The sequence below is a fragment of the Populus alba genome, chromosome 19 (genome assembly GCF_005239225.2).
Source record: "Populus alba chromosome 19, ASM523922v2, whole genome shotgun sequence".
NCBI lineage: Eukaryota > Viridiplantae > Streptophyta > Magnoliopsida > Malpighiales > Salicaceae > Populus > Populus alba.
Genome location: NC_133302.1, coordinates 15414215 through 15431912, shown reverse-complemented (window position 1 = coordinate 15431912; position 17698 = coordinate 15414215). Strand labels below are relative to the sequence as shown.

The following is a 17698-nucleotide window of genomic DNA, read 5'->3' as shown; positions in this document are numbered from 1 at the left end:
ATATTAAATCTATGGATTTCTGTTCTTATCATCACCCCCCCTTCTGTCTCTCTTTTTCATACACATATAGAAGATAATAGATGAAAAGGCTACAGTTTCTTGTGAAGAAGCGGGTTGTGAGCTCTACAAATTCATTGTGCTGTTCACAAGCTTTTCCTGGGTAATTTAAGGTTACATTTACTATTAATATGAAGCCGTATTGGACTTCAAATGCTTGCTGTGTCATTGTCAATGGTTGCATGAATAGAAGACACGGTTGTATTCCAATAAAAAAAAGAAAAACGGGACCAAACATGTTTCTATGAAGTCTTGCATGGTTTTTAAATGACGGAAAAGAGAGAAACGAATAGCATATAGAGGCTTCAGTCCTAGTACTTTTGCAAGCATTTCACGTTGTTAATTCCTAGTTACAAAGACAGTCCCACTGTCGGTTGTCTTGTTGATGGCCAAGAATGCATCTGCATGCTTATTATTATTATTATTATTTTTTCCCTTTTTAAACAAGATACAAGAAGTTTGATAACAATAAATAACCTCCATTTCTGTATTCATAGCTTGGTTTTTTTGCTTCTTGATAAAATTCTCATTTTGTTTTGAAAACTTGAATTAGAATTGGGGTTTTGCCTTGATTCAAGTTCTTCTGTACATCCATTACTGGGACTTGAAAGGAGTTTCAGACCTTAAATTCATGGTCAGCGATAATGCTTTTTGATCTGAATATTTAGACAGCAGCTGGGAGAATTACTAAGAATATATACAGTTACTAGCCTATAAATTCGGTGACCCAAATTAGCATTCCATTACTATCATTATCACTTCCACCAATTTTTTTTTTTTTTGTATTTTTGAGCTGGAGCGTCAACTTAAAGCACTTGAACTTGGTTCTCCTCTCAGTGTATTGCCCCTTTATTTCTTTTACCTTCTATTTGCAGGAACTGATTTCAGGAAAGATTTTTGTATTCTGATTTTCTTGCACGTACTTTTGGATATGCAAGGCAGAAGTTATTAGATTGAAAATTGTCATGTTTCCATGGTATAAGTCTCTATCTCCATAATATTTGTTTGTCACTTGCTAACTTTGAAAATATATTTTATGTTGTTATCAGCAAGTGATATCAGGCACACTTTCTTTAACATCCAACTGGATATCAATTATTTGCTCCTTTATTTTCTTTATGGTTACTTCCTGTGAGCTTCCCTCCTGCATGATTCCCAATCGATTTCTTCTTCTAATGAATAACGCAGGTTTACACAGCTCCATAGCTCAAATGAACAAGCATTAAATGAGATTCTGAGTGAATGATAGTGACTTAGTGGCATCTGTTTCCTACTTTCTTAATACTGCTAGTTAGAACAATAGTGCTACTTTCTTTATGAAATGCCTTTTCTTTAACAAAAAAAAGGAGGAGAATTTAACTTTTTGCTTTCTCTTTACATCAATCTTTTTTTTTCCTCTTGGATTCTTTATCACCACTCTGCTTTTGACATGTGCTTCCTCTGGTAAGTGAGCTTTGCTTTCCCAAAATAAAAATGTCAATCAACAACACCTTATTTATTATTTCTTCTTTTGTTCTAAAGTAAATTCAACTTTAACGTACAGTAATCTACTGTTGTGGTGAACGATCTCAGTAACTTCAACATTTCCACAGAACCATGTTCAGCTAACTTTTATCAATGTTCTGATTCACTGAACCAGGGGAGAACCGGGAGCTGCTGAAGCCAGAAACAAGCATAGTTCATTTCAAACTGAGCAACTATCAATGAAGCTCCTGTCCTCCATTTCCACAGTTGTTTTCCTTTTCTTCATACTTCCAGTTGTTCCTCAGATTATAGCTGACCTGAATTCTGACAGACAAGCACTTCTTGACTTTGCTGCTGCTGTTCCACACATCCGGAAACTCAACTGGAATGCTTCTACCTCAGTTTGCACCTCCTGGGTTGGCATTTCGTGCAACACAAATGGAACCGGGGTGGTTGCTGTCCATCTTCCAGGCGTTGGATTGTATGGCCCTATCCCAGCCAACACTATAGGAAGACTTAATTCTCTAAAGATTCTCAGTCTCCGATCCAATAGCCTCAATGGAAAGCTTCCTTCTGATATCCCCTCCCTCCCTTCCCTTCAGCACCTTTACCTGCAACAGAATAACTTCTCTGGCGTCTTCCCTGCCTTGCTCTCCCTTCAACTCAATGTCTTCGATCTTTCCTTTAACTCCTTCACTGGGAGCATTCCATCCACCATACAGAATTTGACTCAGCTCACTGCATTATACCTCCAAAACAATTCCATCTCCGGAGCCATACCCGATATCAACCTTCCAAGACTCAAGGCTTTAAATCTGAGCTTTAACTATTTCAATGGTACAATTCCATCATCTTTCCAGAAGTTCTCCTATTATTCATTCGTTGGGAACTCTCTATTATGTGGACTGCCTCTTAAGCGTTGCCCCACCATCTCCTCTTCACCTTCTCCTTCCCCAAATGACTTTCTCAACCCCCCAACAAAGCCCCAATCTCACACTGCTTCCAACAAGAAACTTGGTTCAAATTCTATAATTGCTATAGCAATTGGGGGATCAGCTGTGCTGTTTCTCATAATTATGGTTATCTTCGTTTGCTTCTTGAAAAGAAAAGACGGGGCAAGAAACACAGTATTGAAAGGGAAGGCTGAGAGCGAGAAGCCTAAGGATTTTGGTAGTGGGGTGCAGGAGGCTGAGAAGAACAAACTGTTCTTCTTTGAAGGCTGTTCTTATAGCTTTGATCTTGAGGATTTGTTGAGGGCTTCAGCTGAAGTTCTTGGTAAAGGGAGTTATGGAACAGCCTACAAGGCAGTTTTGGAGGACGGGACATCAGTGGTGGTGAAAAGGTTGAAGGAAGTTGCTGCTGGAAAGAAGGAATTTGAGCAACAGATGGAAGTTATAGGGAGAATTGGACAGCACCCTAATATTGTTCCACTCCGTGCTTATTACTACTCCAAAGATGAGAAGCTTCTAGTTCACAACTACATGTCAGCAGGCAGCTTATCTGCATTCCTGCATGGTAAACTGTCTTTTAGCTCCATTACAATGAACAAGTTTTGTTTTCCTTTCCTCCACATTTTTTTTTTTTGCATTACTTCCATCACCTGGCATTAGAAATTTGTGCAAGGCAGATCAAAATTTTCTACTTGTGATTTTTATCCAGGGAAATTTTTCACCTAGTAACGACTGCTTGAGAACAAGCAAGACCAATGTTCACTAGTTTAATGAGAACCAGAAAATGGTTTAAACTTCAGCCAGTGAGTTTTATCCCTTTAGGAGCTGTGTTTGGTTCTGTGAGAAACATGTTTTCCCAAATGAAAACGGTAGAAGGTTAGGAATCTCATCTATCATACAACAGTTCTGCATCAAGTTGTTTCTGGCAGTCTAGCACAAAGTAGTCATGCTGGCTCTTTTGATTTATTGACTAGAGTTACACATTAACAATGGCTTAAACCATGGAAGTTAAAAGCCCTTGCAGAGAAGATTTACAGCATTTGTAGAAGAAAAATTTGTTAAATTAGTGAAGAATACCAAATAGGCTAATAACAATTGATCGAATTCCCTAGAATCGATTATGAGATTGGGTGTCATTAACAGCCAGAAAAAGACAGTTATGGTACTCTAAAATTCCTCATGATGAAGTTTAGCTAACTATACCCATCTATACTTTTGGTTTTTTCCGATTGCTGCAGAATAATGTACTTTTTGATTGAATCGATCTCAATGGTGGTTTTTTTATTCTTGAAAAAACCTTGAGAGTTATAACATTCTGATGAATCACTTTATTGGTACAGTTGTTTGGAACCAGGTAACAATATCAAATAATGTGGAACCTCTCAGTTTATTTAAAATGATGTAAATTGGTTGCTTGGTGTGCTGTAATCTGCATAATTGCCATAACATTTGTATAAATCAAACTTTTTCAGCTTACTTCAACTTTGCTATGCCTGTAACTAGGACAATTTGACTGCACTCCCTTGTATTATCAGTCGTCTCTGATATAAATTTTATACTTCTTCCCCGTGCTCTTTATGCATGGAAATAATAGGCAATAGGGCTGGAGGTAGAACTTCACTGGATTGGAATGCAAGAGTGAAGATATGCCTTGGGACTGCCAGGGGAATTGCCCAAATTCATTCTGAAGGTGGTGCCAAATTTTTCCACGGTAACATCAAGGCTTCCAATGTACTCCTCACCCCAGATCTTGATGGGTGCATCTCTGATGTTGGATTGGCTCCTCTGATGAACTTCCCCACAACCATGTATAGAACCATTGGATATCGTGCTCCGGAGGTGATTGAAACACGCAAAGCCTCTCAGAAATCTGATGTTTATAGTTTTGGGGTGCTCCTCCTGGAAATGCTGACCGGGAAAGCCCCACTACAAGTTCCAGGGCATGACAGTGTGGTTGATCTTCCAAGATGGGTACGGTCTGTTGTCAGAGAAGAATGGACTGCAGAGGTTTTTGATGTTGAGCTTGTAAGGCACCAACATATTGAAGAGGAAATGGTGCAGATGCTTCAGATTGCTTTGGCTTGTGTGGCAAAAGCACCAGATATGCGTCCCAAAATGGATGAAGTTGTTAGGATGATAGAGGAAATTCAACATTCTGACTCGAAGAACAGGTCATCCTCCGATGCTGAGTCTAATGTCCAAACTCCATGAGAGTTTAAATTTTTCGCGTTATGGAAATGATATATCAGATGCTGTCTGATATGGTAAGGCGATATGCATGAATGCATCATGCACACATGCTAAGCCTTAACCTCTCAATGTATCCATACTTCACCACGAATTGTACTACTTGAATCCTGTAGAAGATTTTTAGAATTAATCTTCGGAAAAATAAACTTCCTGCCCCTTGATTTCTTGTAAGCGAACTCTTTTCCAACTATTATAAGCTGGCTGATATGCTTTAACTGATCTGCAGAATCCATGAAACTGAAGCTTCCTTATGCTAGGCTGAAATTCAAGATAACTTTACAGAGAATTAATTGTGTTGCCACTTAACCTCCTAAAATATAAGCCATTTTCAGGCTAATCAACTTGATAAAATAGATATATTTCACACTACAGATAATCCATGAAATCAATGAACATGATGCAGTAAATTAATTCAAAAGAGATGAAAGATAATTTTCCAGATGGCTGAGATTAAAGCATTTCACAAGGGTAAGGTGAGGCTTTGTAAATGCATATTGCATATTAACCACCACTCTGGTTAATAACGCCATGAACAAAAAAAGGAGGTCGTAGGATAGAAATAGAAGGCCAAAAAAGGTCTATTAAATAGGGTATTGTTTTACTAGCAGCCACTTGTTTATTCGTTGGTTGTAGTAGAATATGTCGTTAGTTTACAGGAAACAACCCAAACGTGGAAACTTGAAATGGCAACACACCCCCTGAAGGGAAGGACACCTATAGTCTCTAGCATTTCTCTTTCTCTGTTGAAATTTTTACGGGATCTTTGACTGCCCATGGTGTCTATTTCTGATAAGGCCTTAATGACATGATCTTGTGGTGAAATCCTGGATACACTACATATCAGAATCAATTGGATCCAAAGGTAAAACTTCTCTTCATGCCTCTATTCTTTTCTTTGTTTGGACTGCTCTAGCTGTTTGAATCTTTTGATGATAATTAACATAAGAAATGATCTCATTTAGGTAATGCGTAAATGTCTTACAAATTTATCCAAAACTGTAATTTCAGATTGTTATTGCTTGTAAGTCAACAATCTGGTTTAGATGAAATGCATCCACCGAAATTTAAATGGTTTTGCTGTCTTGGCAAGAAAGAGGAAGACTACATTACTGTTTTGCAAAGCTTTGGACGGCTTAATGTTGTCATTGCTAATGTAAAAGGGGAAAAGAAGGAATGGGAGAAACATTTTACCTTAAAGAGAGAAAAGATAGGTATAAGATGATGAAATCCGCAGAAGATTAGGGGAGTTTATTTTGCATTTCGAGCCAAAAATAATGGAACTGGATTTTACTCTTTTGGTTTAAAAGATGATACATAAAGAGAACTTATGCCATGTATCTCTAGTGCCTTTTGTGTTTTACCTGGAAGAAAAAAGAAAAAGAACTGCAACAGATCTGATGGATATTCTCTTTTAGGAACCTGCTGTAATCGCAAATCCATCACCAGGGTGTAATGGGACATTGTTGGTCCACGGTGAGTCTCTTTAAACAAGCTGAAAAGAACTGTGCTCATCTCTCCTCCTGTTATTCTTCATGTATAAGTGATCTTCATTCTGTAATGCTCTTGCTGTTTTAAGGCGCCTGCTGGCTGTTGCGACTTCTTTTGCAGTGAATCTTGATTCTCAACTTTGTTTTTGTTGAATAGAGCCTGATCAAGTTTACCTTTTGAAACCTTGACGCCTCTTCATTTCCATGTTCAGTTTCTTCAAACCTCTCAATATGTATATATTTCGTTTCAAATGACAAATGGTTGTAGGGTTGACAATCCACAATGTCTTGTTTCTTGATGAAAACTATGATGGTGTCAGTTAACAAATCAAAGTATTTGTCAAGAATGCCTAGATCTAAGATCACCTCTTCACTTCTCTAAACAGAACTTTCAATGGGTTTTCCACTTAATATGTATTTCCATAAACCTAAAAGAATCTAGAAGATAATCTAGACCAGTATGATCAGCTGTAACACAAGGCATTATTTAGCTCTTGAACTCACAGCCTCTGTCCTATACCTACATATCATCACCTTAAAATACATGAAGTTTTCAGGCTCCGGCTTATCAGGGTTTCAATCGAAAGTTCTTTCAATTTCTAAGAAACCTGGCTCGCCAGTTTTCAACCATTTATCAAGTAATCATGCTTCGGATGCTAATGTCCATGGTAACCCATATTTAGACACGGAACATCATCCTCGATATATCATTCAACATATTGAGGATAACTCTTGCAGGTCTGCGTTTGTTGTAATAATTGTCATAGAGGTAATGAAGAAAGTGTTCATCAAGAGAATTATCGTAAAGAATTTGCCAGTAGAAACGTTCACCTTCTTACCACTATGGAGAAATGGAATGAAAAAATATCAGAAGCAAGTAGGGATGGGAAGATTGTAAGTTCTTAACACTTGGCTACCTTTTATGTTTACCTTCTCTCCATTTTCCTTTTCCCCACATCTCCTGAATTCAGTCATTACAGGGTGACAAATTCATATGGATGCTCTGGTAGTATTCAGATGTAACTGTCATCATTTACATGTCTAACTTCTCACATTGGTAATTTTCCCCCTCACCTGTCCAACAGGTGGTCGTAAATTTCAGTGCATTGTGGTGTGCTCCATGTAAAACAACTGCACAAGCTTTCTGCGAGCTTGCGGATAAATATTCCTCCGTCGTATTTCTAACAGTTGATGTTGATGAGCTTGCAGTAAGTAAAACATGTTTTTACTGTTAGCCTTAGGTAACAGAGAATGAAGATCAATGCACGACAAGGCTGTCAAGAATTTCTCTCTACTTTTACACGAACTCTCATTCACCTTTACAATTTAAAAGACAAAAGTCAAGACTTATCTACATCTATATGCATGGTGATGAAATTATACTTGAGCTGTAATAATTCGTCGATGCCTATTTGAAACACAAATATGAATTTCTGCATCAGGTTCTCATATGTGATCAACACATAGCAATATATTAATATGTTTGATTCAGTTTTTTAGTGTGTTCAATAGATAGAGATTAGTCAGAGAACATATTTGATAAGTGAAATGTGCTGTCTGATTGGATGCAGGAACTGAGTACTTCATGGGAAATTAAAGCAACTCCAACGTTCTTCTTCCTTAAAGATGGGCGACAAGTTGACAAACTTGTCGGAGGAAACATGCCGGAGCTCCAGAGGAAGACTGCTGCTATTGTCAATCTTGAGTCTAGGTCACGCAATTGACTCTTATTCCTGAAAACTGGCTTATTTTCCATTCCATTCTCCAATCAGAATTTCTGTTACCATGTAGTAGTGTCAGAAACCACTGCCAGGTACTGGTATATCAAGTTTTGAAAAATCTGATATTTGCACGTGAGATATGAGAGCATTGGTTTTTCAGACAAAAGTGAAAAACTGTGTACTCAGTAGGGTGTTTAGAGCAGGAAAAACACAAAGAAAAGTTGCAAATTCTTGATGGATATTGCTGTGCATCCTGACTGTACCAGTGGTTTTGTCAGAAATTGAGAGAAGAAGGGATGCATGATGGAAAGCATCTTTCTTATACTACTCTCATATGAGGGGAAGTCTCATGGATCTGAGAGTGCTCATGGACTTGGATTGCATTACTTTCAAGATGTATATTTATATTAGTCAAGTGATAATTCTAGAGACTTAAGGATAACCACATCATTAATGCATTGAACCTGTAAGACCTACAAGGGCTATTTGGAAAACTCAACTTAACATTATTCTAGATTTCAACATTAACTCCAACAGGATTTGCTTCATATGCTCATCATCAGGAATTGTCTGTAATCATTAAAATGATTTCATTCAACCATGCCAAGGAGATCATGATCCGATTATATATACTCAAATTTAGCGTTCTGTTGATTCTAGACGTGTCGAGAGTAAACACTTGAAACGAGCCATGGATGAAGATGCTACCAAGATCCTGAAGGGTTCTCCTATTGCATCAATTTTCAACATTTCCATGGTAATATGCACTCACCATCGAAGCCTATACTCTATCCAAGTTTCCGCAAGAATTACACCCATATCCTTCCTTTTCATATCAGCTGCTTCTTGTTCAGACATCTTCTGTCTACATAAAAGAGTCCAGGGAGAAATTAAAATTCTATCGTTTATACAGCAAACACAAACTGCCTGGAGTCCTTGTCAATTTAGCAAAAATGAACTGTTCACATTTTAACATGAAAATGGTGACTGATGATATGAGAGGCAGAGTCTTAATAATGTCTCTTTTTCAACTTTTCTATGCTATTAGACATTAATGTATGAAGTATATAGCAGATATAATGTCCCCGCAATCCTCTATTTAGATTACCAACGTGGACAAGAAATCAAAATAGAAGCATAATGTACTTAGGAGAGACTATATTTTGCAAGCTTACATAATTACCTGTCTATTGAATTTCTAAATGACCATTATCTAAAGTTGACTTGCTTAACTTGCTAAATCTGCAAAGGTAAGAGGTACATCAGAATAGTACAGGAGAAGAAGAGCTGGTATTTCTGCTAATATTTTTCTCTCGTCTGTTTATAACGTTGAAAATCTTTGCATTTAGAAGTTCACCATTTCAGTTCTTACCCACCATGATGATGCTTCCTGAAATGAGGTGCTATACCAATCACGGAAGTCTTGAACCACCATCCAGTGGAAATCTTCAGACAGCCCATAAGACCCAAAAGCAACTATGATCACCTTTCAAAGGTTGGATTGATCCACATGAACCTCATCATGGTAAGAATTGTGTAAGGAAATTCTTTCTGTGCGATGGCACCAGGTATCTTGACGTTCCCTTTCAAGTTGCTTCTAGGTGTATAAGTGTATCATGATTGTGTGATTGCAACTCATTTTCTAGAAAAGATGAGCATATTGGAGTAGCAATTTTTACAGCAAGACCATATCCACAGTGATGATCTTAAGTATAATTTCTAATGTATAGGTGGTTTATCAGAAGTAGCACATACACTGACAAGCACGATAGCAGGCATCAGAGAGGTGCATTAGTGCCGAAGAGCAAAAAGTTTATTAAGGTGGATGAGTGTTTGGTAATCAAGTAGGGACTTCTAAACATGCATGGAATGATGGATCATATGGACAACCTCAAGTCAACCCTTCCCCCCTCTTTATTTACAAGACTGTCTCGAAGATACCTGTAATGTTTTGAAATAAATGAGTTGGAAAATACAATAAAGCCCTTGAAGGCTTAAAAGTTGGAATAAATGATTGAGGGGTATAGTTGTAATTGGACAAATAGTTGATATATATAAATAGGAATTAAAAAAAAAAGAAGAAGTGTGATCTGAATTATTAGAGAGCAGAACCGTGAGAGAGAAGAGGGAGGAAGAAGAAGAAGAGAAAAGAAGGGAAAATAAGGGAAAAAGGAAGAGATAAGTGAAAAAGGTAAGATTTAGGTTGTTTAATGTGTATAATATGTTAATTAAGCTTTAATTTCAGTTTTGATGAATGTTAGGGTTTTGAGAATTTATGTTTTGGGTTTAATTGATGAATTAAATTGAAGGTTAGGGATTGATTGTTGTGTTTAATTGATGATTTAGTTGATTATGGAAGATTGTGATGATTTTGAGTTATGGTTTTGTTTGAATTGTAAATTTGTGTTAGAAATCAGGGGATAACAGTAGGTGATCTGTTGAAATTCTGGGTTTGAGGTTGAAGATGATGAAAATTCAATTTGGTCCCTTAATTTCTGAAAATTACAGTTTAGTCCCCGAACTTTGGAAAAATTACAAATTGGTCCCTGGAGCATATTCCGAGATTCTGAACAGAATAACATATGAATTATGGACAGAATTACTGTATAGATAAGATAATTTAACACTTTCAATTTAGTCCTCCAATTTGACAAAAAGTACAATTTGACCCTAAAAATTTAGTAAAATTCCAGAATGATCCCTGGAGCATAATGATACATCCTGGACAGAATTGAGGATTAATTGAGGTCAGAATTTCAGTATATTCATGGATTTATGACAAATTTCAGTTTGGTCCTCCATTTGATAAAAGTTACAATTTGGCCCTAAAAATATGGAAAATTACAGATTAGGCCCTAGCTGTAATATTAGCTTTTGCAGATTAGTTTGATGAATAATTAAGGGTTACTTAGTGAATTATTACCAATTTTATTAGTTGTTTTTATTATAGATTAGATTTTGGGAAAAACCGTTAGATTTTGGGTTTTTGAGAAAAGTGACTAGTTAATTTAAAAACATATAGGATTACGGAATACACCCTTAGTTAAGTGTATTAAATAGGTTATATGTTCTTTCGAGTCGTTCTTGAAAATGTTTCCTTTGTATTCAGATAATCCTGATATTCTACCGACGGGACGTCAGTAGGATTTTATTCAGTGTTTGCTTTTGACTTCTGTTTGCTTTTGAGTCAGGTGAGTGGATAATTTTCCATATGCATGAGAAATACTATAAATATCTTATTTGTTAATATGAATTGGATCATGCTTCTTGATAATATATATTGATTATTATCCTTGTTATGATAAAGCATGATCAATTATTGAATCTGAATTCTTGATATGAACCAGTATGTATTTTGAAGTGAATTCTGAATTGATGCTCCTCATTTGATTGATGTCATGAGTTGAGCTTTGAGATATGAATATGTTTGTTTGATTATGATTATGAACCTATGGTATGTCAGTCAGAATACCCATGCTAACAGGGTAGTGTTAGTCTTTGTGCACATCGTATCTGAACCCTAGTTGGTCGGGGGAGACACCAACCTGTGTGGACTGATCATCCAACAGTACGGAGCCTCATGCTCATTGCATTTTGATTTTCTGACGAGTTCTACCATATGATATTCTTGTTATGGCCTATTTGATAAACCTTCGTATAAGAACTAAAGCCATACTTGTATATATATTTCTCATTGCTATATTACCTCGTGTGTGTATATTGAACGTTATCTACTCACTGAGTTGTTGAACTCACCCTCTCATTATTTATTCTTTTCAGGCTTATAGCTTGATAGCGGGTTACTTTTGTTGAACCTTCCGAACCTGCTTTTGGTTGTAATTTGTATCTTTCTTTTTATGTCAAGTTAGTGCTCCAAAACTATGAAATTATATTAACTCTTGTATTAAGACAATCGACTTATGTTATGAAGTTAGTTTTGTTATTAGTGCTGCGTTGAACAACTCTGATTGAGTTTTGAAGGATAAGTTTGTATGTAAGTTTGGGTTCGCATAGGTTTGGAACCTTGGAGGGGAACCTTGCCTATGTGCCGGTCATGGATCCGGGAATCGGGTCGTGACAAACTTGGTATCAGAGCTTTCGGTTAAAGAAACAATAATATAATTAATTTCATAATAAGTGGAGCATTAGGATCCGTATCATCTTGTTTGTTGTTTTTGAAATTTTAAATTCTCATCAAGTATGTCTTCTTCCTTGTGATAGATATGCTTTCCTATAATTCTGTGATAATCATCATGCTATTGTTCCAGCATGACTTAAGTGCTCTCACTTTTATTTTAGGAAATGTCGAGGAATAGACGAACAACTGATACTCTTAGGGTAGATGATGATCAAGATGATGTCCCTATTATGCAGTTGATAACTGCAAGACAGAGAAGGAGGCGTGGTGCAACTGTGCCTCAACATGTTGATGAGGTACCTCCACCAGTGGAGGAAGAGCCTCAGGAAATAGAAGAGGAAGATATGGTTGATGAAACAGGTGTGGGGGTAGCTGACCCTGAGCCTGTTACAGATGTTCAACAACTTAGCCAGGTTGTGCAGACGTGGATAGAGTTTACTATGGAGAGAGACAGAATGAGGGATAGAGATGTACCCTCGACATCCCACACTGTTCAGGGAGTTAATGTGCCATTGGATGCTTTTATGAAGTTGGCACCTCCTATTTTTACTGGGATAAACAGTTCAGAGGATCCTCAAAGGTTCCTAGATGACATTTGGCGACGATGTAAAGCTTTGGGATGTACAGACCACCGAGCTGTGAGTTTGGCATCGTTCAGGTTGGAAGGAGATGTGGCAATCTCTTGGTTTGAGTCTAGGGAAAGAGCAAGACCAGTAGATACTCAGTGGACATGGAAGGAGTTTAGCTCCATGTTCTTAGACAGGTTTCTCCCTCAGAGCATCAGGGATGCTCGACTTTATGAGTTTGAGAGGCTATCTCAGGGGAGCATGACAGTGGATGAGTATGATTTGAAGTTCACTCAGCTGTCTAGGTATGCAGAACATCTTCTACCCACTGAGGAGTGAAGGGTGAAGAGATTCATTAGAGGACTCAAATCCTCTATGTATATGGTATTGGCGCCACAAGTGTTTCCATCCTACTCCTCAGCTGTTGATAGCGCCAGATTGCTAGAGGCGCGTGAAATAGAGGACATGACTGCTGGCCAGTCTAAGAGGCCTAGAGATGAGGGTCAGTTTTTTAGGCAACAAGGAGTAAGTGCAGGTCCGTTTAGGGGATGAAGTGGCCATCAAGGCTCATGGGTTCAGAGGAGGTTTAGACAGAGACCGTCAGGTAGTGGCTCAAGCGGTCAGAGTGGCAGTAGTGGTACCCAGAGTTTAGTTCAGACTGCACCTCGTAGTTTATTTGTTTCACCCGGGGATAGTTCTTCGTGTCAGCACTGTGGAGGAGGTCATAACAGTGCAGAGTGCTACAGAAGAACTGGGGTTTGTTTTAGTTGTGGCCAGATAGGTCATAAGATTAGAGAGTGCCCGAGGAGACAATTGTCCACTTCAGGGTTATCTGCTTCAGTCCAGCATCCTATTCAGGCACCATCGACGAGCCAGTCTGTGGCTCATGGGGGTAGAGGTTTTGGTGGCCGTGGTCAAAGAGGTCGGGGTGCAGGTGATAGAGGTCAGATACAGCAGGGTCAGGGGCATGCTAGAGTTTTTGCCTTGACTCAGCAGGATGCTCAGACATCCAACACAGTTGTTTAAGGTATTCTTCCTGTTTGCTCTTTTGAAGCAAAAGTTTTGTTTGATACGGGTGCAACTCATTCGTTTGTGTCCCCATATTTTGCCATGAGGTTAGATAAACAACCAACCTTGTTAAAATCCCCCATTTCAGTCTCCACTCCCTTAGATGAGTTAATATTAGTAAAGTATGTGTATCTGGATTGTGAAATAGAGATTGGAGATAAGATCTTTATGGGAGACTTAAATGTCTTAGATATGGTTGATTTTGATGTGATTTTAGGAATGGATTGGTTGGCTAAGCATAAGGCTTCGGTAAATTGTTGGGGTAAGAAAATAATGTTTGATCTAGATCAGGAAGTTGGGTTGGTATTTCAAGGAGATAAGATTGGGTCTCCATCAATTATGTTGTCGGCTATCTCGAGGAAAATGGCCCGAAAAGGGGTACAGTGCTACCTAGCATATATAGTGGATGTAGAGAAAGAAGTTCCCCAGTTAGATGAAGTCCCTATAGTAAGAGAGTTTATCGATGTATTTCCTGATGACTTACCTGGATTGCCTCCGTATAGGGAGATTGAGTTTTGTATTGATTTGGTTCCGGGCACTGAACCAATATCAATGACACCATATAGAATGGCGCCAGCAGAATTGAGAGAGTTAAAGGAGCAGCTGCAGGATTTATTGGATAAAAAGTTCATCCGACCAAGTGTGTCCCCTTGGGGAGCTCCGGTGTTGTTTGTGAAGAAGAAAGATGGGTCATTGAGGTTGTGTATAGATTATAGGCAATTGAATCGGGTGACAGTTCGAAATAGATACCCACTCCCTCGTATAGATGATTTGTTTGATCAGTTACAGGGAGCTCAATTCTTTTCTAAGATCGATCTTCGATCTGGGTATCATCAGTTGAGGATTAGGGAGGCAGACATTTCAAAGACAGCGTTTAGAACTCGGTATGGTCATTATGAGTTCTTAGTGATGTCTTTTGGGTTGATAAATGCACCAGCGGCTTTTATGGACTTGATGAATAGAGTGTTTGGCCAATTTATTGATCGATTTTTGATAGTTTTTATTGATGATATTTTGGTGTATTCGAGGTCTAGAGAGGAGCATGAGCAGCATTTGAGAATGGTGCTTCAAACTCTACGAGATCATCAGTTGTATGGCAAGTTCTCAAAGAGTGAGTTTTGGTTGGAGAGTGTAGCATTTCTTGGGCATGTAGTGTCAAGGAATGGGATTGAGGTTGATCCTCAAAAGATTGAAGCAGTTAAGCAGTGGCTTAGGCCTACTTCGGCGACAGAGATTAGAAGTTTCTTAGGTTTGGCCGGCTACTATCGGAGGTTTGTGGAGAACTTTTCTCGAATTTCTGCACCATTGACTAAGTTAACGCAGAAAAATGTTAAGTTTCAGTGGTCTGAAGCTTGTGAGAAAAGTTTCTTAGAGTTGAAAGAAAGATTGACTACAGCGCCTATTCTAGCAGTACCATCAGGTTCTGGTGGTTACACAGTGTATTGTGATGCTTTGAGAGTGGGGTTAGGATGTGTTCTAATGCAGCATGGCAAGGTTATTGCCTATACTTCACGGCAGCTGAAGAAGCATGAACAGAACTATCCTACACATGATTTAGAGATGGCGGCTGTGATTTTTGCTTTGAAGATTTGGAGGCACTACTTGTATGGTGAAACTTGTGAGATCTTTACAGATCACAAGAGTTTGAAATACATCTTTCAGCAGAGAGATCTAAACTTGAGGCAGAGGAGATGGATGGAACTACTGAAAGATTATGATTGTACCATACAGTACCACCCGGGTAGGGCAAATGTAGTTGCCGATGCTTTGAGTAGAAAATCATCAGGGAGCTTAGCTCATATTCAGGAAGTACGAAGACCTCTAATTAGGGAGTTGCATGAGTTAGTGGATGAAGGAGTCAGATTTGATCTTAGTGAAGCTGGAGCAATGATTGCTCATTTTCAGGTTAAGTCAGATTTGTTTGATAAGATAAAAGCAGCTCAGAAGAAAGATGATTCCCTACTCAGGATTCGAAATGAGGTTGAGCAGGGTAAAGCTGCAGGTTTTGTGATTGGTGATGATGATGTGCTGAGATATAGGGATAAGCTTTGTGTACCTGATGTTGATGATCTGAGGAGAGAATTGATGATAGAGGCACATCAGACAGTTTACACAATGCATCCAGGTTCCACCAAGATGTATAAAGATCTTAAGGTGTGTTATTGGTGGAATAGGATGAAGGCTGATGTAGCAGATTTTGTTTCTAGGTGTTTGACCTGTCAGGGGTAAAGGGTGAACACCAGAAAACCTCCTGGATTGTTGCAACCATTGTTTGATTCCAAATGGAAGTGGGAGAGGATTCAAATGGACTTTTGTGACAGGAATTGCCTAGGAGTCAAGAGGGTTATGATTCGATATGGGTGATTGTTGACAAGATTGACAAATCAGCCCATTTTCTGCCAGTTAAGATTACTTATGGATATGCAAAGTTGGCGGAATTGTTTATTAGTGAGATTGTACGGTTGCATGGAGTGCCAATCTCGATAGTGTCTGATAGAGGTCCACAGTTTACATCGCGGTTTTGGGTGAAATTTCAAGAGGCTATGGTACTAAGGTGCAGTTGAGTACAAACTTTTCACCCTCAGACAGACGGTCAGTCTGAGAGGAACTATTCAGACCTTGGAGGATTATGTTAAGGGCTTGTGTTATGGATTTTGGAGTTAGTTGGAGTAAGTTCCTATCATTAGTGGAATTTGCTTACAACAACAGTTATCAGGCTAGCATAGAGATGGGCAACTTATGAAGCTTTGTATGGCCGAAAAGTGTAGATCACCGGTTTGTTGGTTTGAGGTTGGTGAGAAGAGGCTAATAGGACTGGAGTTGATTCAGATTACCTCAGAGAAGATAGAGGTAATTAGAAAGAAGCTTCAAACAGCTCAGAGTAGACAAAAAAGTTACGCGGATAAAAGAAGGCGTGACTTAAAGTTTTCAGTGGGTGATTGTGTGTTCTTAAAAGTATCACCTACAAAAGGAGTATTCAGGTTTGGGAAGAAAGGCAAGTTGAGTCCTCGATTCATTGGACCGTATGAGATTCTGGAGAGAGTTGGGGTAGTTGCTTATAGGTTAGCATTACCACCAAACTTGTCTGCTATTCATCCGGTATTTCATGTTTCCATGTTAAGGAAATATATGTCAGATCCATCACATGTATTAGAGGTCATCCCATTGACTTTGAGGGATGATATGGTTTAATGAGGTGCAACCGGAAGCTATAGTCGACCGACAAGTGAGGAAGCTTAGGTCAAAGGACATAGCTTTAGTGAAAGTGAAATGGAAAGGCCATTCACGTGAGGAAGCGACATGGGAGCTCGAGGATAAGATGCGTGAGGAGTATCCTCATCTTTTTGATAATCTCGGTAAGTATTCAATTTTTTTTCTATTAAGTTTCGAGGACGAAACTTTTTATAAGTGGGGAGATTGTAATGTTTTGAAATAAATGAGTTGGAAAATACAATAAAGCCCTTGAAGGCTTAAAAGTTGGAATAAATGATTGAGGGGTATAGTTGTAATTGGACAAATAGTTGATATATATAAATAGGAATTAAAAAAAAAAAAGAAGTGTGATCTGAATTATTAGAGAGCAGAACCGTGAGAGAGAAGAGGGAGGAAGAAGAAGAAGAGAAAAGAAGGGAAAATAAGGGAAAAAGGAAGAGATAAGTGAAAAAAGGTAAGATTTAGGTTGTTTAATGTGTATAATATGTTAATTTAAGCTTTAATTTCAGTTTTGATGAATGTTAGGGTTTTGAGAATTTATGTTTTGGGTTTAATTGATGAATTAAATTGAAGGTTAGGGATTGATTGTTGTGTTTAATTGATGATTTAGTTGATTATGGAAGATTGTGATGATTTTGAGTTATGGTTTTGTTTGAATTGTAAATTTGTGTTAGAAATCAGGGGATAAACAGTAGGTGATCTGTTGAAATTCTGGGTTTGAGGTTGAAGATGATGAAAATTCAATTTGGTCCCTTAATTTCTGAAAATTACAGTTTAGTCCCCG

At 38.2% G+C, this 17698-nt stretch overlaps 3 protein-coding genes across 5 annotated transcripts; all 3 read left to right on the top strand.

The window, feature by feature from the left end:
- Window positions 1-9: 9 nt before the first annotated feature.
- LOC118034404 (probable inactive receptor kinase At5g58300) lies at window positions 10-4940 on the top strand. Of its 3 annotated transcripts, XM_073406797.1 has the most exons (4): window positions 10-160; window positions 933-1033; window positions 1697-3036; window positions 4066-4940. In XM_073406797.1, the coding sequence occupies exons 2-4, from the start codon at window positions 1023-1025 to the stop codon at window positions 4680-4682; spliced, it is 1968 nt and encodes a 655-aa protein (XP_073262898.1). In that variant the 5' UTR covers window positions 10-160; window positions 933-1022; the 3' UTR covers window positions 4683-4940. The 3 variants fall into 3 exon arrangements, with proteins under 3 accessions (XP_073262898.1, XP_034895574.1, XP_034895573.1); XM_035039683.2 differs by lacking the exon at window positions 10-160 and having other exon boundaries at window positions 582-1033; XM_035039682.2 differs by lacking the exons at window positions 10-160; window positions 933-1033 and adding an exon at window positions 1140-1500.
- Window positions 4941-5359: 419 nt separating this feature from the next.
- Window positions 5360-8724, top strand: LOC118034405 (thioredoxin H9). Its single transcript, XM_035039684.2, has 5 exons — window positions 5360-5583; window positions 6137-6194; window positions 6947-7102; window positions 7294-7416; window positions 7780-8724. Exons 2-5 carry the CDS (start codon window positions 6174-6176, stop codon window positions 7930-7932), a joined length of 453 nt encoding a protein of 150 aa, XP_034895575.1. The 5' UTR covers window positions 5360-5583; window positions 6137-6173; the 3' UTR covers window positions 7933-8724.
- Window positions 8725-11109: 2385 nt separating this feature from the next.
- Window positions 11110-13230, top strand: LOC118034406 (uncharacterized). Its single transcript, XM_035039686.2, has 2 exons — window positions 11110-11120; window positions 12229-13230. Exon 2 carries the CDS (start codon window positions 12232-12234, stop codon window positions 12970-12972), a length of 741 nt encoding a protein of 246 aa, XP_034895577.1. The 5' UTR covers window positions 11110-11120; window positions 12229-12231; the 3' UTR covers window positions 12973-13230.
- Window positions 13231-17698: the final 4468 nt, after the last annotated feature.